The sequence below is a fragment of the Ascoidea rubescens genome (assembly GCF_001661345.1).
Source record: "Ascoidea rubescens DSM 1968 unplaced genomic scaffold ASCRUscaffold_1, whole genome shotgun sequence".
Taxonomy (NCBI): Eukaryota; Fungi; Ascomycota; class Saccharomycetes; order Ascoideales; family Ascoideaceae; genus Ascoidea; species Ascoidea rubescens.
Genome location: NW_017962913.1, coordinates 1,184,895 through 1,208,979, shown reverse-complemented (window position 1 = coordinate 1,208,979; position 24,085 = coordinate 1,184,895). Strand labels below are relative to the sequence as shown.

Below are 24,085 nucleotides of genomic sequence, written 5' to 3'. Positions count from 1 at the left end.
GGACCAGCCCTTGCTTCGAATCTTGAACATGACAGATGCTTTGGCCTATTTAAAGCAAGTAAAAAAACAGTTTTTTCACCAGCCCGATGTCTACAACCAGTTCTTGGACATTATGAAGGCCTTCAAAGGGCAAATGTATGTATCGTTGCTCTCCTGCTCTGGTGTTGCTGTCTCGATGTTGCTGTTTTGTTTTTTTCAGCTCCTTTGGATTTCTCACTAACATCTTCTTTGCTTTTTTTGCTTTTGGCTTGTTTTTTTTAACAGGATTGACACCCCGGACGTTATCGACAAAGTATCAGTATTATTTCGTGGACATCTCAACTTGATCCAAGGCTTTAACACCTTTTTGCCTCCAGGTTATCACATTGAGTGTTCGACAGATCCTCTTGATCCTCATTTGATTCGAGTAACCACTCCAAGAGGCACAACCACTCAATCCTCGATCCCTCAGCAATCTCAATCTCAATCCCAACCCCAGCATCTATCTCTGTCACAAATCTCTTCCTCTCAAGTCCAAACTCAAACTCAAGCTCAACAAGTGCCACCACAAATGCCTCTTCATCCAATTCAGCATCCCCAACCTCAGCAACCCCAAATTTCTCAAGTTCATACGCTGCAAATCCAACAACAACAACAACAGCAGCAGCAGCAGCAGCAGCAGCAGCATCAGCAACAGCATCAGCAACAGCAACTACAATCTCAATCACAACAAATTCAGATCTATCATCCAACTCAATCCACAATTCAACAACAAATTCAAGGTCAAGTCGAAATGAACGATGCAATCAACTATGTCAATCATGTTAAAGTCCGTTTTACCAATCAACCCGAAATTTATAAACAGTTTTTGAAAACTTTGCAGAATTATCAAACTGAAAATAAACCAATCTATGAAGTTTATCATGAGGTGACAAACTTGTTCAGAGATGATCCTGATTTATTAGCAGACTTTAAAAGATTTATACCTTACGATGGTCCACAGCAATTTAGTCTTCCACAAAGTAATTATCAATCTTTCAACCAACAGCAACAGCAACAGCAGCAATTAAATCAAAATTTATCTCAACAATATCAGCAAACTCAATCCCATCAACAACAACACCCGGTTCAACAACAGGACTTATCTTACTCATCTTATTATTCTCCTGTGCCTTCCCAAAACCAAAATCAAGTTCAAAATCAACCTCAGAGTCAGAATCAAAGTCAAAGTCAAAGTCAAAGTCAAAATCAAAGTCAAAGTCAAAATCAAAATCAAAATCAACCTCAAAACCAAAACCAAAACCAAATTCCTCAAGGTTTAAGAACCCCTACTAATTCTCATCTTCCACCAGTTGGAAATTTTCCTCCTCCCTCGGCATCCAAAAATTCAATTTCAGGTCAAATTCAAATTCAAAATCAGGTCCTGCAACAATTACAGCAAGCTAATCAATTACAACAAATTTCCATTCAGCCTCCTCCAATTGCTAATCCTATAATAGCCCCAAATAACAGAAGATCAAATAATAATTATATTTCTCTACAAAATATCAACAATAGCAACGATCAATATCCTGTTTCAAGTGAAAGAGGCGATATCCTACCCAACCCCAATTATCTAAATAACCCATCTTATCAAAGACAATCCCAATCTCAAGTTCAAGCTCAATCACAACCAATCCAAAAACTTCCTCCTCAAAAGACTGCTCTAACTGAAGAGTTGGCCTTTTTTGATAAATGCAAAAAATTCATTTCAAACAGACCAACTTATAATAATTTTTTGAAATTAATTAACCTTTTCACTCAAAATTTAATTGACAAAATTACTCTTGTTGAAAGAATTTATAGCTTTATTGGTTCTCAACCCGAATTATTTGATTGGTTCAAAAATTATATTGGTTATGATGGTCTTGAACCTTTAAATATCGAAGATATCCATTTTAAAAAACATAAATTACAACTAGATTTATGTAAAGCATATGGTCCCTCATATAGACAACTTCCAAAAGCTGAAACTTATATGCCCTGCTCTGGCCGTGATGAGTTGTGCTGGGAAGTCTGTAATGATGAATGGGTTGGTCATCCAATTTGGGCTTCCGAAGATTCGGGATTTATTGCTCATCGCAAAAATCAATATGAAGAAGTCTTGTTTAATATCGAAGAAGCTAGACATGAATATGATTTTTATATGGAAGCAAATTTAAGAACAATCCAAACTTTGGAAACAATCGCAAATAGAATCGCTTCAATGCCCCAAAGAGAGAAAGAGAATTTCAAGTTAGAGCCTGGTTTAGGTCATACATCAATAACTATTTATAAAAAAGTTATCAGAAAAATATATGATAAAGATAAAGGTTTTGAAGTAATAGACGCTTTACACGAAAAACCAGCAATATCCATTCCAATTGTTTTAAAAAGATTAAAACAGAAAGACGAAGAATGGAAAAAGGCTCATCGAGAATGGAATAAAATTTGGAGAGAACAAGAACAAAAAGTCTTTCATAAAAGTTTAGACCATTTAGGTCTCACTTTCAAACAAGCCGATAAAAAATTATTAACTACTAAGCAACTAATTTCCGAAATCAATGCTATTAAAGTTGAGCAAAATAACTCCATAAAGAAACTTCATCCATTAACACCTAAACCTCAAAATCAATTAGATTATGATTTCAAAGATAAAGAGATTTTTATTGATATTTCCCAATTGTTATGTGCGTACTTGGATAATAATAATCCTTACTCAACCAGAGACAAAGAAAAAATTATTAATTTTTATTCGTGTTTTCTAAAATTGTTCTTTGAATTGCCCGATGAATTGGTTGAAAAATTCCAAAATTTTACAACAGATTCTAGTAGTATTGCAGGATCTACGACTCCAGTCTCTACTGGAAATAAAAAACGTAACCGTGATTCTGACTTACTCAGAGATGTCCTCAAAAGAAGTAATAAAAGAAACAGAAGAGGAGGAGATGTCAGTGACAGTCCAGCTTCACCATCTCAAGATCACCATGATGAACTTGATATATCTGATGAGGTTGCTAAAGCTGGAGAGTCATGGATTGAAACATTAGCTAATCCTAGAGCAACATTGGAATTGGATGAATCATTAAATTCTAATTCTCAAAGAAATGTTTTTAATTTGTTTTGCAATACGCAAATTTATGTATTTTTTAGATTTTTAAGGACTATTTATGAAAGATTGGAAGAATTGAAGAAAATGAATGAAGAAACTAGTAAGGAAATATCTAGCCGTATTGATACACAATTTGCCAAAGATCTAGGATTACTCTCATCTCAATTAAAAGACATGGGTTATGAATTGAATGGAGAAAATCCATATGGACAAACAATTGAGCTTTCGATCAGGCTAATTGAGGGACAAATTGAAAGACAATGGTTTGAGGAGACATTAAGACAAGCATACCGTAATAAAGCATTTAAGTTATTTACAGTTGATAAAGTCATTCAGGGATTATCCAAGCATATTCATACAATAATTTGCGATAATAAATTATCAGAAATGATGGTTTTATTTGAGTTGGATAAAAATTATATTGGAAGTGCAACTAGAGATCAAATTATTTATAGAATGAGGGTCAGAGAGTTGATGGGAGCTGAAGAAAATATGTTTAGAATTGAATACGATAACAAAAATGATCATGTCACTATTCAATTTGTTGCTTTGGATGATTTGACCTTGAAGAATCATAAGAACGATGAAGAAAAATGGAATTATTACTTAACAAGTTATATAATGGCACATCCAACTGAGGGGGTTCCAGCAAATAAAATTTGCATGCCATTTTTGGCTAATTTCGATGACGATTCTCAGGATCAAATTGAAGGTTATACAGATTCCCAATTGAAAGTTCGTGTTGCCCAAGATTCTTATAAATTATATTTTGAAGAAGGCAGTCATGATGAGTTTACAAGGTATTCGGTATTTAACACCATTAACAATAATGAGGAAGTTGAGAATGAAGATGAAGATGAAGATGAAGATGAAGATGAAGATGAAGGTAGAAATAAAACTGAAGATGAAGATAGTAAAGAAAACTCAGAAAAGACACCACAGAGAACTAAAGAACAAAAACTTGAAAGTTTTGTTACAATATTGGAAGGTATATATGGCTGGAAGTGTGACATTGAAGACGAAAAATCAATAGATAATTTTGAAGAAAGGTTCAAAATACTCGAAGAGCAAGGTGGAGATGCATACAACAATTGGAAACCAAAAATTAAGGTTGATGTTGACGTCAATACTGTTACTGTGGATGGAGCAAAAGACGGACAGGTTTTGACATCTTCAGTTAATAAAGAAACCACAGGTGGATACCAATTTGCGCTGATAGAACAAGAGGTCTCTCAAGGAGAAATTAGAAACCATGAAGTTCAATGAAGATTGTAATTGTGTGTAATAGTGTATATTTATATTAGATTTTTCGTAGGTAATCAATTTTTATAGCTCGTATTGGCATGCATATATAAGCGTATAACAGCATGGAACCGGTGCGTTGGTTCTTTTCGGCTTAAAAGCACGTGCAGTGATTGGCAATATTTTCAGCTTTTAGAGATGAAGAACTCTTAATTTTAATCAGAGATGTTTTCAATCTTTTACAAAAGAATAAAACCAGGTCGAGCCATATTCGATAATGTTTCCAAGAGCAGAAAATTTTCTAGGTGTCGAGTCCAATATAACCAAGAAAGCATAAACCAAAAGAGAGTCAAAATCAAGATTGATAGGTCGTATATATATCCATCCTTTTTAGTTGTATTATTGGCATCTCAATTGGTCAATCTTATCGACATTAAAAGGAAAGATGAGGAGGTCACTAAAAGATATAAGATGAAAATAAAAATCTTAAAAGAAATCATTGAAGATATTGAAGTTAAAAAACAGTATGTGGATATCGACGATAGATTGAAACTTATAAATTTGATGTTTGAACGTTCAGGAAACAAAAAAAGTGAAGTTGGTTTGATAAATTCAAATAAAAAGGATCAGAAGATGCAGGAAAAGGATTTTCAGGCAGAAGAAGAGTTTGATTTTGATAAATTCCTGGCTGAGCTCGCCAAAATCTTGAAAGAAGAACCAGAAGAAAAGAAAGACGAAATCAAGACAGAAGCTGTCAATGAAAAGAAGGAGCTAAATGTGGAAAATGAACCAGAAATTGATAAAAAAGACGAGCCAAGTGAAATTGAGCCGTTCAAATATGTTTCTAGAAAAGAGTTTAGCGAAAAGAACTTGGAAAAGAAATTCTTTTAAATAACTTTGAAAAACAAACATTCATTAATGATACAGTTTAGTTTATTGATAATTCTCTGTAGTTGGACCTTTATTATTTTTTGTTTTTCCATTCACTTTTTGGTCTTGAAACCAGCCAGCATCAGAAGCACGGACATGTATAAAGAGCGTTAATTATATTATTAAAACCACTGCTACTAATTACCCAATTTTAAGCAATTCGTAGGAAAACATAAACATGATAGGGAGAAAATCCTACACGAGTTGGTTCAATTCAAAATATATTTCTTGAAGTGCCTTTATTTTCCAAAAAAATTACTACTCTTAGAAAAAAGAGTAAACGACATCAGCAGGACTCGAACCTGCGCGGGAAATCCCAAAAGATTTCTAATCTTTCGCCTTAACCACTCGGCCATGATGCCATAACTGCCTTATTTGGATCAAGTAAAATATTTATACTTATTAAGGTCACATGCTTTTGCTGTTTTTGGTCTTTTTTTCAATAGACATTTTTTATTTGCTGAAAATCCAAAGAAATTATTGCATCTAAAGTTTGAGTTATCGAGCTATACTGAGTTATATCAAGGAGTTGAAGGCAAAATAGAGACTTTTATATTCATAAAAAATGTCTTTCAAATCGTTTGAAGCTCTTTTGGGAAACTCCAGAATAGCACAACTTCCCAAAGTTGAATCATTTTTTAATATTGTTAAAACCAAATCCGTACCAACTCATCAGATCATTCAAACTACTTCTGCAAATTTGTATCGAAGAGAATGGGGTTTAAAATCAGCATTACCATCCAAGATTAAGAGCAAATATATCATTGTTGATCAATTTGACACTATTGAACATATGACCAATTTCGAAAAAAATGGTAGTTTTCATTGGATTAAAAAAAGATTTCAAGAATTGCAAATCCCATTAATCAGAGAAAACGAAACAAATTCTTTAAATCCTTTATTTATGAACCCAGAAAACTTGTCTAATTATAAACACACACCTACTCCTTCATCATCTATAAACTCTACTATATCTAATTACAATGCAGTTGGTCAAATACAAGAATTAATCAACCCTGAATCTGTTAAGAATAACAGTGATGCTAAAAAATTATACAAAAATTTTAAAAATTTAAGATATGATTTTAAAGAATATTTGGTTAAAAAAAATCCATCTTTATATCTTCAAGCCCATTCTAATATTAATAAAAAGCAATTATTGGTTAAAGAACTTTTAAATTTTCTTGAAGAAAAAATGAAAAAAAATGAAAAAAATGATAACATGGACATTTTCCAAAATTATCAAAATGGTATTAAAGGATTCGGTGGACTATCATATAATCTTAAAGGTAGATTAAAAAATGATATTGATGGATACTCTTCATCAACCATTTTCCCTGGTAGATCTGTTGGTTTATCTGGAAACAAAATGTGTGTTGGTGCTGGTTTTACATTTAGACCTTTTAATAATACAAACATTTTTCAAAACCTTTTCGGGGAAAACCAAAGAGAATTTATGATTCCAATAAATGTTGCTACTGGTTCTATTAATGCTGATGGTGCAGTTAATTTATTCGGTAAACCATTTAATAAAAACGAAGTTCAAATAAATAAAACAAAAAAGAGAGTTACCAAAGGTTACTCTAGGATTGTTAATGATATTCATACTGATAAATCAGCTTATATATATAGTGATGAAAATGAAGAAAATAAAAAAGTTTTTATTAACAAGTTTATATCAATGTTAAGAAAACCTGGAAAACCTGGAAAACCTAAAAATTAATGCTTTAAAATATAACAAGTATTCAATATATGTATATAGTATAATTTTAAATACATTTTGACTGAAATAAATTTTGGATTGATCAAAATTAACTAAAACAAAACACCCTTGGTTGAGGGAACGTCATTTGACCCAGTTTTGGAAGTTGCTTCTTTTAATGCTATCGCTAGCGACTTGAAAGCACTCTCTGCTCTATGATGGTCATTAAAGCCTCTTAAACAATCTACATGTAGAGTTATTGAAGCACCTTGAGCAAAACTTTCCAAAACATGTGGAATCATTTCACAGCTTAAATCGCCGATTTTTTCTCGTTTTAAACCCAATTCAATCACAGAATATGGTCTGTTTGATAAATCAACAATAGATCTTGATAAAGCCTCGTCTAATGGAGCAAAACCAGTACCAAAACGTTTGACACCTTTGACATGACCCAAAGCTTTATGGAATGTCAACCCCAAAGTGATACCAACATCTTCAGCAGTATGGTGATCATCGATCCACAAATCTCCAATACACTCAATGACTATAGACCATCCAGCATGCTTGGATAGAGCACTTAACATATGATCCAAAAAACCAAGACCTGTATTAATATAAATAAATTGGGTTGAGCCAGAGCTTGAGCTTTTTTGAATTAGCTCACCATAGTTGATTTTTTTGTCGCCTTTGAAAATCGATTCCTCAACAGTGATTGGGCCTCCATCAATATCTAGGACAATCTGAATAGAAGTTTCGTTGGTAACTCTTTTCACAGCAGCAAAACGACTCATTTGAGGTATTCAAATACAATAAGAGTAAAATAAAAAAAGCAGATTTGAAAACAAAAACAGGAATAAAAGTGCACTGTCAAATCATTTTGTTGATGAACGTAATCTAAGGCTGCAATTGATTAAGGTGAGTAATTGTTCAACTCGAAATTATCGAAATTCCCAAAATTTGAAACTTTGACGGAATCAGCATTTGACATTCCGAAAGCGTAATCCGAAATAAGATGAAAACGGATATTTACGGACTTTCTCCAATGATCATACGCAATTCAAGACGAGCTTTTTACGAATATCTACGCACACGGTTGTTCTATGCACATATATGCATATATGATACACAGCAAACACATTGCAGCATGAACATGGCTTATCAGATAACTCCCTTGGAGTGTGGGACTAATGTAGTGCTATCAGTTGATTGTTTGAAAAAATACCTGTTTTTTATGGATAGTTAGACACTGTTGGCTGCAGCACCAGCAGATAAACGCATACCTGCAGTTTTCTTCGCCAATGATTACACATGTTAGGAAGAAAGAAGATATTTTCAGATAAACTACACCATTTTGTCTCTTTCTTTTGGGCTGTTTAAGGCTTTTGGATACTTTTCATTCAATTTGTCTTCAATTTCCTCTTGCTATTTTTTTCCATAATACCATCAAATCAGTCTCAGATCAATCTACTTCTATCCAGCTGCTTTCAGATCCTATTATTTATGCGTTGCTCTACTGAACTCATATTATAATGGCTTTTTTTGCGATAGTGAATAGATTGAGGAGATCAAGAGTATTTTCAATTTTCTTATTGCTATTTTTATTCTATTTCATTCTATTTAATTTAAACAAATTTTCAAATCCAGGTATTGGTTCAATTATTTCTATATCAAACCTATCAAATAACATTAACAAGGACCCAATACAGGATGACAACGAAAATAATACTCAAAAAGATGAATATGAAAACAGTATAGAAAATGAAAATAAAAACTCGTTATTTAATTTTTTAGATTTCTCAAATATAATAAATTTGTTGAAATCAAAATCCCCAACTGATGATTTTATCTTGATTGAAAAATTAAATAATTTAGAAAAAAGCAACCACATTCTTGACCTGAGTTCGAATGAAAATCCAAATATTGATTCCAATATAAACTCAAATTTAAATTTAAATCAGACAAAATTTTCAACAAACATTCCAAATTACTATATCAACCAATTTCTTGCCTCATTTAATTTAATCAAGAACTACGATCTACCCATAGTTTCCAAGTATGACATTAGGTTCACTCTTGCGGTTTATCTAAACTACATTAATCAACAATTAATTACATTAAACAAGAACACCAATAATCTTGCTCAAAAACACTCCTATGATATAGAGCTACCATTTCATTGGTATGATTGGATAGATTTAACTGATCTAAATCCCTTCATCCTCTATAATAACGATCCAAATATTGACCCAGAAGCAAAATTAAAATATAATTGTGAGTACGTTGGTTCAAGCATCCCACTTGAACCCCCAGCCATTTATTCATTTCTCCAGGATGATTATATCATTGAAAATGATAATTACTTTCAAAAATTAACTCCTGATGAAATTATAGAAAACTCAAAAATTATCAATTTAATCAATAATAAATTACCAATACCTTTAATTCCAAATCTTAATGATCCCTCATTGTTTTGCTTAAATGATGATAATATTGAAGAAATTATACCGAATTATAATCAAAATTTAAAATCAAAATTAGGCTTTAACATTCATAGATGGTCAAGAAAATCTTCTGTAAGATCAAAAATTTATCAAGGAAAATCCTATTTATACTCTTTTGCTTCAAACCCATCTTCAATTATTTTTTTAGTAGATGACTATATTATCAACGAAAATAATAATGATAATAAGAAAACAAAAACTCCCATAAACTCTGTTAAATCCTATGTATTCAAAGTTAAAAATGGCGGCATTAAAAATAGAGGAAATTCTGTAAAGCTAATTGAAAACTTTGACGAAATGGTTAAACCTTTGCTATTTAATTATGAAAATCAAATTTTAGGCAATAATATTCAAAAAAAAACAACTTCTATTAATTTGCAAGTTAATCCTTTAAACTACTTTAACAAATTAATTGGCAGTTTTCCTCCAAACTCAGTTCCTGATCCAAATTTTTTTAAAATCAATTCAAATTATCAATTTGAATTAGATAAATCCTCATTTTTTTATCAACCAAAAAAAATTGTAGAAGAATATGAATCAAAGGATATTTCTAAATTACCTGACAACGAGCTATTGCATTATCAATCTCTAAAGTATTCTTTATCTTTTCTACCCTCAAAACTATTAAAATATTTCCACGAGGTTCCAATAATCAAAAATTCAGTTAGTGCTAAAAATCCCGGTGGTCACTATGATTGGAGATTTTTCAATGGCGTAATTAAGTCTGAGTATGAAATCCGAATAATTCTACATCATATGTTAAGATCCTGGCTTAAATTTACATATTCAAACAATTTAGTAGCTTGGATAGCCCATGGTTCTCTATTATCATGGTATTGGAACGGTTACAGTTTTAATTGGGATAACGATATTGATGTTCAAATGCCAATAACTGAATTGGATAAACTAGCGAAATATTATAACAATTCATTGATTATTGAGAATTTGAACGATGGATTTGGAAAATACTATATTGATTGTGGTTCTTTTATAACCCATAGAAGAAAAGGCAATGGTAAAAATAATATTGACTCAAGAATCATTGATATTGACACCGGTATGTACGTTGATATAACTGGTTTGGCTTTAACAAGCTCAAGATTACCCATCAAATATAGAAAGTATCTTTCTGATACCGAAAATTATGATTTCTTGGGTAATCCGGATAAAAAAGTCAAAGGATTGACATCCATTGCCCAAAGATTCGAAATTAATAATAACTTGCAAATTTATAATTGTCGAAACAATCATTTTGTTTTATTTTCAAGCATTTCTCCAATGAAAATTTCCTTGGTTGAAGGAACAAAAGGTTTTATTCCAAACGATTACAAATCAATATTGTTAAATGAATATAAAAGTAATTCATTAACATTAACAAAATTTAATAGACATTATTTCATCTCAAAATTAAGAATGTGGGTTCCAATTATGTCCATAAAAAAATTCTTAACTCATCAACATTCCCAATTAATAAAAGCAGGTAAAAAGTTCGAGAAAAAAAACTTCACAAAACAATTGGAGGATCTAAGCAATAGCGATGATTTGATTTTAGAATTATTGCTATTTGATGAAGAAATCTTAAAAGAGTTTTATTTGACTCATGATATAACCAGAATACATTTTGCTGAAAGGCAATCGTTAGATAAATCAAAATCAAATAAAAAAGTTATTGATAAGATTGAATTCAAACCTTATTTGAAAGATTTATTTTTTTATAGACATGATAAAATAAAAGAACTTGAGGAACAAGGGAAAAAATATGACTATAATGAAAAATTTATTCATCCAATTGAAAATATTGCTCAATCAATTTCTATGAAAACAAACCATGACTTGGATGGGTTTTATAATAGAATTTCTGTCGAAAACGAATATCCTAATGATTCTCAGGAAAATTTAAATAATTTAGAAAATGCAGATAGTTCTGAGGTTGCAAGCGAAATGGATAGTGATATTAATAAAGAAAAAGATGTTATCGATATTAGTAAGAAAGAATCGTCAGATTCTATCGAGGAAAAAATTTCTGTAGACGAAGCAAATGATAAATTAAAAAGCCATTCAGATTACATTTCTCCAAAAATAGATTCAAAACTTCCTAAGTTGCCTGAGGTCAAACAGCAGAGTGAAAACCAAGCTGTTGACTTCCATAACAGGAGACCTCCTCCAAAGGATGATTTTAGAGCTAAAGATTATGATGAAGATTATTGAAAACCCTATTTTATTGTGGTTTTTGTTTTAATACCTACAATTTTTATTATTGTTTTTTATTGAGCTTTTAAATTGCATTTTATATAATTATCTGGTTTTTATTAGTATAAATTCATTTTGTGTTTCAAATAACATTTACTTAATTTTTTGGAAAGGATTACAACTATTGCTTATTGCTCATTGTTTAATAAATATTTAATAGAACTGCTAATGAATTATACTTTGACAATATGTCTTTATTTTGTTTTATTTTTCTTGAATATTAATTTTTCTTAAATATTGATTTTTCTTTACAGCGAAATTTAAAATCAAATAGCTTTTAAAAGAAACCTAATTAATTGATTTGATTATTAAATTGTTATTCAACGTGGGTTTTTGAGCTATTATTATTAGCAAATGTGTCTGGATTTTCAAAAGAATTAACTTCCTCAATATCGTCTTTATAGCTATAATCAGAAAAGTCAGAAATGTCTTCTGACTCATAAATTGAGCTATCATCTTTAGAAATTTGATGACTTTCATTTGAATTTGTTTTCACTGAGATTCCAAGCCCATCAGTGAACATTGTTTTCAAAACCTCTGAGTCATAACTTTCAAGATGATCCGAATTGTCTAAATCTTCTTGAGCATCGGCTGCAGAGAAATCTTCAGGATTGATAGTTGGTGTGCTTTGATTATTTTCATAAAATTTCGATTCCTTTCTCGATTCTTTTAATCCCCTTTCAATGCATCTTTCAATGGACAACCTATGCTTAATAAACAATAATTTTGGATAAGCAGTTAATTCACCGTTTTGGATCATGCTTTTTAATCTTTCAGGAGTTGGATCACTTAATATATGATAAAAGTCCTTTATCTTAATTTTTGGCCACAATGTTATGGTCCCACTAAATCTTTGTAACCATATATTAGACCAATCCTGATCTTTTATTCTAGGCAATAAATCGAGACTTTTGATCAATTTTAGCCATTTTGTGATTTCTAATTTCAAAAAATTTTCTAGAGCAGCACCCACAAAGCCACCTCTTAAACCACTTCCTTTTCTTCTTGATACCGGTCTACCAACAGAACCTTTTGGAGCATAAAAAAATAATGCAATGTGTGGATTAACTTGAGAAACAATCGAAAATTTGACATTAAAGTAAGTGTTTAGCGCTTCAACAGGAATATCAGTCCTTAATGAACCGTCTTTCCATTTGCTACCAAAACTGAAAGGTACAACTTTTCCATCGTTATTTTTCATCATTAAAACCACAGGATTGAGAATACCAGGCACAGCTGATGAAGCCAACAAAGAACTCCAAATGACGCAATTAGGAGAGGTTATATGATTGCAAAGAATGACAGGAGAGTGAGAATCTGAGGGAACTGTTGATATATTTAATATTTTTCCTGTTCTTTGATAAGCTTCTTTAAAGGTTAAACTTCCTAAAGTGAACCAGCAAGATTTTTTTGCCCAATCAGCAGAATCAAATCTTGCACCAGTTTTCCACCATCTAGGAAGCCATTCGGAAATTGGATCTGAACAAGCAGTGATTTTATAAGCTAATTCTGGAATTAATAAGTCCATTAGTTCTTTGTTTGTTCTAGTACAAGTTAGAACAGCAACAAGGCCTCCGCCACTTGTTCCTGATATAATTTTTGGCAATAAATCGTTATCTATCAAGGCTTTGACAATACCAAAATGTGTATAAGAGAAGCATGCACCACCTGAAAGACATAAAGCAGTTTTACCATAGTTTGAATTAAAATGTTTAAATATTTTATATTTCTCTATGGGATCAATTTTATCGGAATTAATAATTAAATTTAAAGATATTTGCAATTGATTATAGTAATCTTCAATTAAAGTTTTCGTGTTATAATAGGTTTGAGAGTATAATATTGGGCCTTCAATGCCAGCAAAATTAGTTTTAACACAATTTTGCAAGATTAAAACTAATTTTTCAATATTTGAATCCAAGTGCCTGGGATTATTATTAATTTTTTTTAGGATTTTAACGATTTTAAGTAGAGTTTTCCAATCGTAATAAAAATTTTTTGGATCTGATTTCCATTTATTTAAATTCAAGTAATTATCTAAAGCTAAAGCATTTTTGATCCATTCTTTATAATTTTTTGAATTTCTTAAATTTGTTCTTAAGGATCTCCTTTTGCCTCTCCAAGTTATGAAGGATTCAAATAATGCAACGTAAATTCTAATAAATAAATAAAAAAATGCTAATAGACCTATCCACCAAATTGCAAATAATAAAATAGGCCAACTGAAAAATTGGTAGGACCAGCCTTGTTTAAAAGCGTCTGGTATTATTAAATCACTTTTATTCAAGTGAGGTTTAAATTGATTTTTGGAATCATTTTTAGTGGATATGTCGTTTTCTATTTTCTTTAGATCAAATAAATTTAAATCGGAATTAACATTATTTGAGTTTGAATTAAGTTCATTGTATATTGGGGACCAATCACTCTTTGAGATAATCTTTTCTGGGGGTTTATCGCCATTATTTAATTTCTTGGATTTATCTGGTTTAATATTATTCTTGTTATCTGTTTTGTCATTATTTTCATCGGATTTTTGAATAATGTTGTCAGAATCAGTGCGTTGACTTGGCCCAGAGAGATGAAAGGAGTGAAATAAGTTCAAGGAAGAAGTTGATGATCTGGAGAGACCTAAAGATGCAAATGTACCATTTTTGGGAGAATTAGAATCATCAAACTCTAGAGCATCTATGAATGCATCAATATCTAATGAACAGCAAGACAATAAAGTTAGTAGCAGTACATGGGCAGAGAAATAGAGCAGGCAAGCAGCAGAAATAGGACAAACCAAACCAGAGAGGCCCAAAGAGCATCAAATGAGCATCAAATGAGCCTGCTGTCATTGCCTATGGCACACATACGATCTTCATTGACAAAATCTTTGTCGTAGTCCTTTAATTTGTCCATTTTGTAGAGCCAAAGAACATGGAGCTGGAGAGAAAGAGGTCAAGCAAAAGCACAACTCTTTCGTCTGCCATCTTCTCCAGTTTCCGAAAGCTCAATGACTACCATGTGAGCATATGCATGCAACATAATTGGTGCAGCAAAAAGCATATTTGTACATGCACCGTTGGGATGGTTTTCAGACCTGCAGCAAAAGACCCATACATTAGGATTTATGTGTCATGTGCTCAGCGTGATCCGGGATTTGGGTCCGAACAGACAACGGGACATGGGGAGATATTGGAAGATTGTGGAGGATACTTCAGGAATATCGCTTGGTGATATACAGGATGATGAAGTTTAGGGTAGCTTGTCTTCAGCTAAATCCCAAAATCGGCAGCTTTAATGAAAATGCTAAGAGAGCATCGCTGATACTCAGTAATTACTTCAGTAAACATGATAGCTTGTCCAAAAAGAAACTTGATTTGATTGTTTTGCCCGAGTTTTCATTGACTGGATATAACTTTTCCAGTAAAGACCATATTAGACCATACTTGGAAAATATTTCAAAGGGCATTGAGCTGAATAATTTTGATGATTGTCCCTCAATCAGCTGGGCTATCGATCTATCAAACAAGTATAAATGTTTCACATTAATTGGATATCCTGAAATACATAATGGCAAAAACTTCAATTCCACATGTTTAGTTCATCCCAATGGTTCCGTCGCCTTCAATTATAGAAAATCCTTTTTATATGACACAGATTACCAGTGGGATTGTCAGGAGAATCCCAATGGATTTCAAGTGTTTCCTGTTAATTTAAGTGATTCGGTCGAAGGTGCCAATGATAAAAATACCAAAAAGACTAATGTATCAATAGGAATTTGTATGGATTTAAACCCTTATAAGTTTGAAGCACCCTTTATGGATTTTGAATTTTCAACTTTTTGCAAAACAAACCATTGTTCTTTGATCTTATGTCCAATGGCATGGTTGAATTCAAGCTCCCCATCATTAATTCCTGATAAAAAATCAAATCAATTGAATGAGAAAAAAAACTATTATAAAAACATATTTGATGCTTATGAGAAAGATGGAAATGAATCCAACATTGAATACAATTGTGACAATTCAAACACAATAACGAAAAATAATTTTAATTTTGATACTCAAAATGAAAAATTTGATTACTTTAAAAAGAATTATTCAAATTTGAATTATTGGATCTTAAGGTTTTTTCCATTTATTAACACGATCTATTATAAAAATTCCATCGAATCATTTTATTTACCTCAAGATAAAAACGAGTCAACTCATGTTATTATTTGTAATAGAGTTGGAATAGAAGATGATATATTATATGGAGGATCCTCTTCAATTCTAAAATTTAACGGAAAATCACCATTTGCTTCCAAAGACCCTGGCAATGATTTTTCCGAATATGATATTACCAATTCAAGTATTGAAATATTAGGAAGTCTAAATATGGGTAATGAAGGTATATTAGTGAGAGACATTGATATAAGCACCACATGATAAAAGAATAGTATAATAGTTTTTAAGTGTGTAGTCAATACATGAGAAAATTAAAAGATAATCCGGTTTTTCCGTTGTGCATGAAGAAGCATTGTAGATCTGTGTCAAAAAGGCACCAAAGAACAATAAAAACTAAAACATCCCCGGCTTTAAATGTGGCATAATAAAGAATCTTCTTAAAAAAAAGAGAAAACAAAGAGCATGATTAGAAAACTAAAAACAAATTACAATTCAGTTTTCAGTTTTTTTCAAATGTTCGTAAACTTGATAAACTTGATAAACTTGATAAATTTGATTGTTTAATCATGGTAATTGATTATTTGATAATGCTGATTATAATTTTCATTGGGAAAAACAGATTAATAACAAAAAATAAAATATTTATTAATTCAATGAACAATATTATATAAAGGTTATATTTTCTTTTATTTACTTCTTTATAAAAATGAATTTTTTATCAAGAGAAAAGAAAAAAACATTTCAAGCAAATTCTCAACTACTTGTGCAACTTGAAAATTGAAAAATAAATATTTTAATTGTCTAAAATTTTTGCAAAGTATTGCTTAATTTGTTTAAATCTTTTGTATTTTAGAAATGAGGTTTAGTGAAATTTTTACAAACAAAAGTCAAACAGAGTTGAATAATAATGATATCCTCGATGAAAACTTACTCTCTCCAAACAATATTTTAAATAATAATCCTGATTTACAGGAAGAGAAAGAAACCGCTAGATGTAATAGATTTATTAGATTGAAAGAAAAAATTCTATCAAAATTCTATCACAATAAAGATCAAAACCCCTTTCATTTTATCGACTTTAAATTTATAACTAAAAGGAAAAAAAATAATATAACTCTTTTTGATAATATTAATAATATCGATAATATTGATAATAATAATAATGATAATATTAATAGTGATACTACTTATTATAGTAGTGATATTACTTACATTAATAGTGATACTACTGAAAATAACAGAGATGATAATAGTGGTATTGATAATAGTAGTATTAATAATAATGATAATCAAAGTGAACTGAATACCTCATCATCCTCTTCTCTTTATATTTCTGACGACAATTCTATTTATCGTTTAAGGGAATCTTTAAAACCAGTGATTCATAATTCAGAGAGTTTATACAGAACACCCATAAATGTAGGTAATGCAAGCATAATTGAAGAAGCTGGAGGAGCTGATGGAACTGATGGAACTGATGGAACCGAAAGAAATCGTAGAATAACCAAGAATGAAGCCAATGCAATCAGGTTAGACCGTTTGCCGCTAATACAAACCTATACATATGATGGTGGACTAGAAAGACAAGATGATGAAAGCTTCTAATCCAAAAAGCTAAGAAGATTGTTTCAGAGAAAGCAAAAAGTGTAGGCAATTACCCCAATAAAACACCCAAAACTGTGTAGACCAAATAGGAATATAGAAAGATAGATATAATCATGCCTGTATACGCGACATTACGCATGCAGTACGTAGACTAGCCGGACTACGCGCAAAACCGAATAGTCCCGCAGTGCTGGTTTCGCGTGCAACTGTCAAAGTTTTTTATCGGAAAAAGGCACAGAGTGATAATTCGCTATGAGGACAATGTTGGAATGGGCACTTTTATTCTTTCTATCTTGCCCACTTCACTTTGGTTTCTTCACTTTGGTATATTGAACCCACTCACATAAATGATAAAAAATGGCCAGAAACAACAGAGAAACATCCGTCATATCTGACTATGAAAAGTCCCCTAATCTGAATCCGAATTCAATCAACAACAACTCAGGTTCCAACAAGACCTCAGCTAAAGCACGAAATGCTGCTGCACTCCAGGCTCAAAAGGAGTATTTAGCCAGGCATATCAACTCCAATGGTCCAAAGGACAAAAAAACCCCTCATGCCTTGGATTTCGAAAGCTATCCCATTGAATCATTAAGAAAGTACAGGTTGAAATATAACCTTGATGTTCCAACTGCCATGAGCATTAGTGGGTTTATGTTAGGTAGTGAAATAGGCAAAAAGACCTATACAGCAAGACATCAAGATAGAATTTCGAAAAAAGAGTTGGCAAGTGCTGTCAAAAAGGACTTTCTTAGCAAAAACACCAAAGAGAGCGAGATTATAACTAATTTTATCTACACAATCAAAAACGAAAGTATGTATCACTCCATCAATAAAGAAGTATAACGTCTGCTGTTCAATTACTAACACAACATCTTTACTGATGTACAACACAAGGAAAGGCATTCAAACTAGACTTTGGCAATGCATCGTCGTTCAGCACAGACTAGCCCTCTTCTCTTCTCTTTTCTGTTGTATTTTTTATTTTTATACCCTCTATACTCTTATACTGTTATTCGTTGCTGTATCTTTTAATAAATGTTGGATGTTTGTAGTCGATTTTTCGCACTGGCTGGATGTCGGATGCAGCGCAGCTTGGAAACTTCTTTTCAGTTGGTTTTCTCACTGATAGCTGCCAATTCGTTATTCCTTTACCTATAACTTACTGTTTGTTTTGTTTAATTGCTGGTGCTTAGCTGATTGTTCTTTATCAACTTGTGTGTGAATCATGGACGTCTCTTCTGTTGTGTTTGTTTCTGTCTTGGTTGCTGTCTTTGTGCTCATAAAGTGGTTTGCTGATCCAGGCTTGAAACCAAAATCTAGTAGACAGCAACAACAGACCAATTCCACATCAGATTCAGGAATTCCAACAATGCCAGCGAAATCCTCTGCTCAATCTCTGTCAACTGGCTCAAAACATAAATCAAAATCAAACCCAAACCATACAATACATAAACGCCGTCGTGCTGTCAATAATGATATGATTGAGGTTGTTCAAACTTTAGCTCCCCAACTATCCGTTGCTCAAATTAGATATGATTTAGAAAAAACTGGATCAATTGAGGAAACTGTTGAAAAGTTCCTTAAAAATGGAAATCTACCATTTTCACCATCAAATGAAGAAAAATCAACAGAAAAATCAACAGAAAACTCAACAAAAAATCAAGCAGTTCCTGAAAAAGTTACCCAAAGTACTAATATCTCACATTCGACAGACTTGAATAAAACTGTCGTTGGCTGGGCTCCAACTAAAGAGCAAAGAGCTCTCAATTTGAAACAAAAAAAGGCTGAAATGATTGAAAAGGCCAGAAAACGTTATGTTCAAAATTCTACATTGAAAAATTAAATCTTTTGAATCTGGTTAAAAAATAATCCTCAGAAAATTCCAGGTTTTTTTTAATTTCTTTTTCTTTTCTATTCCCTTTTTTGTTATAACTATCACTATCACTATTACTATTATTATTACTATTACTATTACTATTTCATAGAATTATTTCATTTTGTAGTTAATTGCTGCCATTTATACTTTCTTTTTACTTTCATCTTTAATATTTTTTTCTTATTTACGCATTTTTTTATTTTAAGACAATGAAAATTATTAAATAATAAATACTAATATTTTTCATCAAATTTTATTGTTTCATTTAATTATTAATCTATATAATTTTGCCGTTGAAACTACTTATAAAATTCGATTATTACAGAAAAGTTGTTTAATCATTAAAAGCCTAACGAAAACTACAAATTTTCATTTCATTTCATATTAGATTAGATTAGATTAGATTATATTAAATTGAGTAATTCTATTTTTTTTCAACCAAAATTGGTGCAATACGTCTTTTTTTCTTTTTTGGATCCCCAGTTTCTTGTTTCTTTTCAATGGTTTTCAAACCAGTTTTATTTTTATTATTCTTATTGTTTTTATCATCTATTTTTTTATGTTTTTCTCTTCTTCCTTCAGTGATACCACTCCTTTTATTAGTATTACTTGCTTCCATTAGCAATGTGTTTATAGTTTGCTTTTCTTTTTCCATTTCCTTTATGGCTGTTATCACTTTTGCAGTTTTAGGTATGTTTTTTGGTGAACCTGTTATAGGATTTTCAGTTATTTTAGTGATAACAATTCCTAAAGCATTTGCATTTTTTTTCTGATCTAGGTTTACAGAATCCTTATTATTTGTATTGGCAGTAGTATTGGTGATATTGGTGGTATTAATAGTATTGGCGGTATTTTTATCGTCGGTAGAAAATTTATCATTTAATTTTTCATTCTCATGATTACTGTTATCCTCACTGTATCTCTCACCCAAAAAAGATTCCTCAAAAATTACAGAAGAACAAAACCCATCTGTTGAGGAGACTATTAATGTTAAACCGTCAGACGACCATGTTAAATCAGTAAAAGTTGAATAATGTAGGTTAGCTACCAAGGCCAAAGGTTCTAGAGATTGGGTATCATAAATAATTATTGAGTCCTGTGTAGAGACAGCAAAAATCATTCTATAAGGTAATTTGAATAAAGAATGTGAGGTAGTTTTATTTTTCTTATGAGTTGTAAATTTATTATGATTTTTGTTATTATTACTATTATTACTATTATTATTATTGTTACTATTGTTATTGTTGTTAGATATTATTGAAGAGCCGTTAAGATTTAAGTCAACTTTGGGGGTTATATTGGATAAGATAAAGTTATTTCTTAATTTAAAATAGTAAGGGTTAAAAGATATTGCAATTGCAGGTTTTTTTAAGCCTGGCAAGTGAGCAACTGGAGGATGATTTAATCCTGCTCTTGTATAAATGTAGACAGTGTTTGTGATGACTTCTTGCTGTTTAGTTGGACTAGTGTCCAAGTGATTGTTATCATTATTATTATCGGAAGTAAGAATAGGAAATGAGTATGCATTTGAGTCGATATTATCAGTTGAAACAAAAGTTTTGAAAATGCCCGAGGGAGTTAATAGTAGACTTCCGTCGATACTAAAAGTTAGTCTTCGAAAAAAGGATTGTAGAGTTTCAGAATAATACAATAAAGAATTTCTGAGGGTAAAGTTGAAGTTGAAGTTATAATTGTAGCTGTAGTTGTTTCTAAAATCGCGTAAATCCATTTTACGAATAGCAGGTAAAGGAGGAGCAGCTGAAGGAGTTGGAGAAGCAGAACGAGTAGCGGTAGAAAAGGAAGAAGTTGAGCCTGTTGAGGAAGCAGATAGTCTTCTTTTGCTCAAGGGAGGGTTCATTGACGTGCTAATTGAAGTGAAGGAGACAGAAGGAGAGACTAAGGAAGCAGTAGATAGGCTTGGAGAAGGAATTGGGGTGATAGTTCTTGAGCCATGGTTTGAATCTTTTTTCGGAGACTGGGGGATTTGAGGTTTAAGATACTCCAGTGGTTTATTGATTAAATTGGTCGATGTAGTATTGGAGAGGTTTATAGATGTATCATTATTATTTTCGTAATTGATATTATTATTGATATTATTATTGATATTATTATTATTATTATTATTATTATTATTATTATTATTATTATTATTATTATTATTATTATTATTATTATTATTATTATTATTATTATTATTANTTATTATTATTATTATTATTATTATTATTATTATTATTATTATTATTATTATTATTATTATTATTATTATTATTATTATTATTATTATTATTATTGTTGTTGTTGTTGTTATTGTTGTTGTTGTAATTATTATTATTGTGATTATTATTTGCAGTGATATTAGTAGTAGGAATAGTAGTATTTAGAGAAAGATAGTTTTGTCTCTTTGCAGGTAAATCAGCTTTTGAGATTTTATAAAAAGTGGTTGGAGTTAAGGATAAGTTATTTGCATTGTCATAATTTAGAGAATAGATATGAACACTTCTATCAGCAGATTGAGTTGCAATGAATTCGTTTTTTGGGTCCCAAGCGACACCTTGAATATAGTGGTTATGTTCAGCGATTTGTTTTACACATTGGCCAGTTACAACGTTATAGATCTTTGAGATGTTGTCCATTGAGCCAGTTAGAAGATATTGGGAGTTTGGAGACCAAGCTATGTCGTAAATTTCGGAGGTGCTTGATCTTAAGGAGTGTCTTAAGATCCAGGATTCCTTTTGGTCATCTTGGTCGATGTCGTTTGAACCAAATTCTTTGATGATTTTATCGGATAGAGTCCAGATCAAGAGAGCACCATCGTCGCCAGCAGTGGCTAGGATTTGGCCCTTTGGATCGAAACGAACGACATTAACAGCCTGGGTGTGCTTTGATAGAGTGCAGCGATATTCAATGGAGGTGATTTGTTTGAAGTCGTTTGAGTAAGTTAAAGACCAGATGCGAACATTGTTGTCACCACCAGCAGTTGCTAATCTTTTTGAATGAGTGTTTTGGTTATTTGGCTGAAAATGACAGGAATAAATTGGCTGAGAATCGTCGTGCCAATGCACAGCAATAGTTGAAGCATTCATTTCAGAAGATTAAGTTGAATCCAGTCGCTAATAAACCAATGAACGAAGAAAACAGAAACAAAAAATCAAAAAAATATTAAACAAAAAGTATTGAGCTGATTTTTTATTTTATTTGTAGAGTGTGGTGGTTGATCAATGGTCTCGCTGATCCAATGCAATGAAAATTTTAAAAACGTTTCACACAAGTGAAAACTGGTGTCGAGACAAAAGAAGCAATGCAAAAAAGGCAGATAATCTGTACAAGAAATGAGCAAATATGGCGATAACGTAATGAGTATTAAATTCAGTAGTGTTGGTGGATGGAGATGGTGTTAAAGGTGTCTTATTATGATGGGTAGTGGTTTTATTGAGACAAATAGTGTAGTGCGAGATTTATAAGGATGTGGAAAGAGGAAAAGGTGTGGTGAGAGCAAATGGCGACAGAGGAGGCAGAGAAGGCAGAGAAGTGAATAGTGGGGGCAGGAACAGAGGAAGCTGGGTCACTTAGAAGACAACAAGTTAAAGATAGAGGATATAGCGAGGATATACACAGGATATAACGAAATTATGGCAACGATGGAGCGAGTGGAAGGAGGTTCAGGAGCTGGATGAGTAGCTGATTGGCCTGAAGTTTGCAGCAAAAAGCAATGCGAATCGCAAACACAAAGCAGGCAACAAAGAGGCTTGTTCTACATGCTTCAGAGGAAGCAGAAGCAGCACAGGCAACAGAACCATCAGCTCTGTGCTCGTGGGCTGCAACGTGGGAGCTTTCAGCCTGAACAGAACGTCCATTAGCAACTATAAAACATAAACCAGAAGGTATATAAAACATCAAAACATCCTAAGGGCAACTAGCTCCCATTCATGAAACATCACTCAACCAACACCAGGCACCTCATCGTTTTCTCCTCATCAACGAAATCAATGTTGCACCAACAGCAACTGCTCCAGAGAGAATGGCAATTCCAATCAAGCCCTCTTTGGCTATTCTGTCCTCCACCATCCTCTTCAAGCTGAGGGCTTGCGAGTTTTCTGGCTCATGGTTTACCAACGCCTCAGCATATCTTCGGGAGTCTGAGTAATCCCCCAACTTGTACGAGCCCAACGCTAGATAGTATAGGCACTCTCGTCTTCTCTGTGGTGAGTCTTTGAACACTTCTGTCAAGTACTTGACGCCCTTTCTCTGGTCGTCGACTTTGTCTGATTTTATCAACCCCCAAGCATAATTGAATTTCGACTGGATGGAGGCTAGCTCGCCTTCCGATACCACCTGCTGGTGCAATATTTCCAACTGTTCTGGCGACAATGGACTGCTTGCACAAAAAAGAAGAAAGAAAAGGCAATGAACATTATTAGTAGGTCGATCTCAGAATATGATAGGAAACCTGCAGACAGATCTTGTTTGAAAACCACATACTTGTTGGCGTCTTCTAGGGTGGGCAAATAGCTTTTCTTCTCGCTCATCTTGCAACTACTTTTGATCTCACAGCAACGTTACTTTGTGCTGAGCTTTGCTGAGTCTTTCTACTCGATCATCTTCTCTTTCCTTTCCATCGCTCCTTCAGGTTCTTTTTGCGTCAAAAAACATAATTAAACTTCAAAGCTTTTGGCGCCGTGTGCTTGGTTCCTCTCTGCGTGACTTTCC

At 32.2% G+C, this 24,085-nt stretch overlaps 12 protein-coding genes and 1 non-coding gene across 13 annotated transcripts; 8 read left to right on the top strand and 5 right to left on the bottom strand.

The window, feature by feature from the left end:
- Positions 1 to 16: 16 nt before the first annotated feature.
- On the top strand, positions 17 to 4,204 carry SIN3 (transcriptional regulator SIN3; the record flags this gene model as incomplete). Its single annotated transcript, XM_020190033.1, has 5 exons — positions 17 to 135; positions 265 to 511; positions 656 to 1,001; positions 1,296 to 3,909; positions 4,000 to 4,204. Coding segments are annotated over 5 exons (3,531 nt in total), but the record flags the coding sequence as incomplete, so codon positions are not given.
- A 390-nt stretch (positions 4,205 to 4,594) lies between these two features.
- Positions 4,595 to 5,424, top strand: ASCRUDRAFT_73525 (uncharacterized protein). The gene has a single exon (XM_020192327.1). It carries the CDS (start codon positions 4,823 to 4,825, stop codon positions 5,240 to 5,242), a length of 420 nt encoding a protein of 139 aa, XP_020050034.1. The 5' UTR covers positions 4,595 to 4,822; the 3' UTR covers positions 5,243 to 5,424.
- Positions 5,425 to 5,562: 138 nt separating this feature from the next.
- Positions 5,563 to 5,643, bottom strand: ASCRUDRAFT_t2. Its single transcript has one exon. It is a non-coding gene; the product is annotated as a tRNA-Ser (tRNA).
- A 139-nt stretch (positions 5,644 to 5,782) lies between these two features.
- Positions 5,783 to 7,104, top strand: MRP51 (mitochondrial 37S ribosomal protein bS1m). The gene has a single exon (XM_020192326.1). It carries the CDS (start codon positions 5,847 to 5,849, stop codon positions 7,002 to 7,004), a length of 1,158 nt encoding a protein of 385 aa, XP_020050033.1. The 5' UTR covers positions 5,783 to 5,846; the 3' UTR covers positions 7,005 to 7,104.
- HIS3 (imidazoleglycerol-phosphate dehydratase HIS3) lies at positions 7,097 to 7,774 on the bottom strand (the record flags this gene model as incomplete). Its single annotated transcript, XM_020194286.1, has 1 exon — positions 7,097 to 7,774. The coding sequence occupies one exon, from the start codon at positions 7,772 to 7,774 to the stop codon at positions 7,097 to 7,099; it is 678 nt and encodes a 225-aa protein (XP_020050032.1).
- Positions 7,775 to 9,728: 1,954 nt separating this feature from the next.
- MNN14 (Mnn14p) lies at positions 9,729 to 11,896 on the top strand. Its single transcript, XM_020192325.1, has one exon. It carries the CDS (start codon positions 9,782 to 9,784, stop codon positions 11,690 to 11,692), a length of 1,911 nt encoding a protein of 636 aa, XP_020050031.1. The 5' UTR covers positions 9,729 to 9,781; the 3' UTR covers positions 11,693 to 11,896.
- A 154-nt stretch (positions 11,897 to 12,050) lies between these two features.
- On the bottom strand, positions 12,051 to 14,638 carry ASCRUDRAFT_78755 (patatin-like phospholipase domain-containing protein; the record flags this gene model as incomplete). Its single annotated transcript, XM_020194285.1, has 2 exons — positions 12,051 to 14,437; positions 14,593 to 14,638. The coding sequence occupies 2 exons, from the start codon at positions 14,636 to 14,638 to the stop codon at positions 12,051 to 12,053; spliced, it is 2,433 nt and encodes an 810-aa protein (XP_020050030.1).
- A 323-nt stretch (positions 14,639 to 14,961) lies between these two features.
- Positions 14,962 to 16,339, top strand: NTA1 (amidase; the record flags this gene model as incomplete). Its single annotated transcript, XM_020192323.1, has 1 exon — positions 14,962 to 16,339. One exon carries the CDS (start codon positions 14,965 to 14,967, stop codon positions 16,150 to 16,152), a length of 1,188 nt encoding a protein of 395 aa, XP_020050029.1. The 3' UTR covers positions 16,153 to 16,339.
- A 365-nt stretch (positions 16,340 to 16,704) lies between these two features.
- On the top strand, positions 16,705 to 17,496 carry ASCRUDRAFT_83640 (uncharacterized protein; the record flags this gene model as incomplete). Its single annotated transcript, XM_020194848.1, has 1 exon — positions 16,705 to 17,496. Exon 1 carries the CDS (start codon positions 16,747 to 16,749, stop codon positions 17,494 to 17,496), a length of 750 nt encoding a protein of 249 aa, XP_020050028.1. The 5' UTR covers positions 16,705 to 16,746.
- A 260-nt stretch (positions 17,497 to 17,756) lies between these two features.
- ASCRUDRAFT_73517 (putative histone deacetylase complex subunit) lies at positions 17,757 to 18,579 on the top strand. The gene is made up of 2 exons (XM_020192322.1): positions 17,757 to 18,310; positions 18,394 to 18,579. The coding sequence occupies exons 1-2, from the start codon at positions 17,854 to 17,856 to the stop codon at positions 18,444 to 18,446; spliced, it is 510 nt and encodes a 169-aa protein (XP_020050027.1). The 5' UTR covers positions 17,757 to 17,853; the 3' UTR covers positions 18,447 to 18,579.
- Positions 18,580 to 18,724: 145 nt separating this feature from the next.
- Positions 18,725 to 19,312, top strand: CUE4 (Cue4p; the record flags this gene model as incomplete). The annotated part of the gene is made up of 1 exon (XM_020189986.1): positions 18,725 to 19,312. A coding segment is annotated over one exon (588 nt), but the record flags the coding sequence as incomplete, so codon positions are not given.
- A 487-nt stretch (positions 19,313 to 19,799) lies between these two features.
- CAC2 (Cac2p) lies at positions 19,800 to 22,461 on the bottom strand (the record flags this gene model as incomplete). Its single annotated transcript, XM_020190214.1, has 3 exons — positions 19,800 to 20,540; positions 20,661 to 21,374; positions 21,874 to 22,461. 3 exons carry the CDS (start codon positions 22,459 to 22,461, stop codon positions 19,800 to 19,802), a joined length of 2,043 nt encoding a protein of 680 aa, XP_020050025.1.
- An 874-nt stretch (positions 22,462 to 23,335) lies between these two features.
- FIS1 (Fis1p) lies at positions 23,336 to 23,904 on the bottom strand (the record flags this gene model as incomplete). The annotated part of the gene is made up of 2 exons (XM_020194284.1): positions 23,336 to 23,750; positions 23,858 to 23,904. The coding sequence occupies 2 exons, from the start codon at positions 23,902 to 23,904 to the stop codon at positions 23,336 to 23,338; spliced, it is 462 nt and encodes a 153-aa protein (XP_020050024.1).
- Positions 23,905 to 24,085: the final 181 nt, after the last annotated feature.

Bases quoted from the DNA above. Each gene is read 5' to 3' on its own strand.
- ASCRUDRAFT_73525 (XM_020192327.1), top strand. From the start codon at position 4,823: ATGAAAATAAAAATCTTAAAAGAAATCATTGAAGATATTGAAGTTAAA.
- MNN14 (XM_020192325.1), top strand. From the start codon at position 9,782: ATGGTTAAACCTTTGCTATTTAATTATGAAAATCAAATTTTAGGCAAT.
- ASCRUDRAFT_73517 (XM_020192322.1), top strand. From the start codon at position 17,854: ATGGCCAGAAACAACAGAGAAACATCCGTCATATCTGACTATGAAAAG. The intron at 18,311-18,393 runs GTATGTATCACT...GTACAACACAAG, and splicing joins CTACACAATCAAAAACGAAA to GAAAGGCATTCAAACTAGAC.
- MRP51 (XM_020192326.1), top strand. From the start codon at position 5,847: ATGTCTTTCAAATCGTTTGAAGCTCTTTTGGGAAACTCCAGAATAGCA.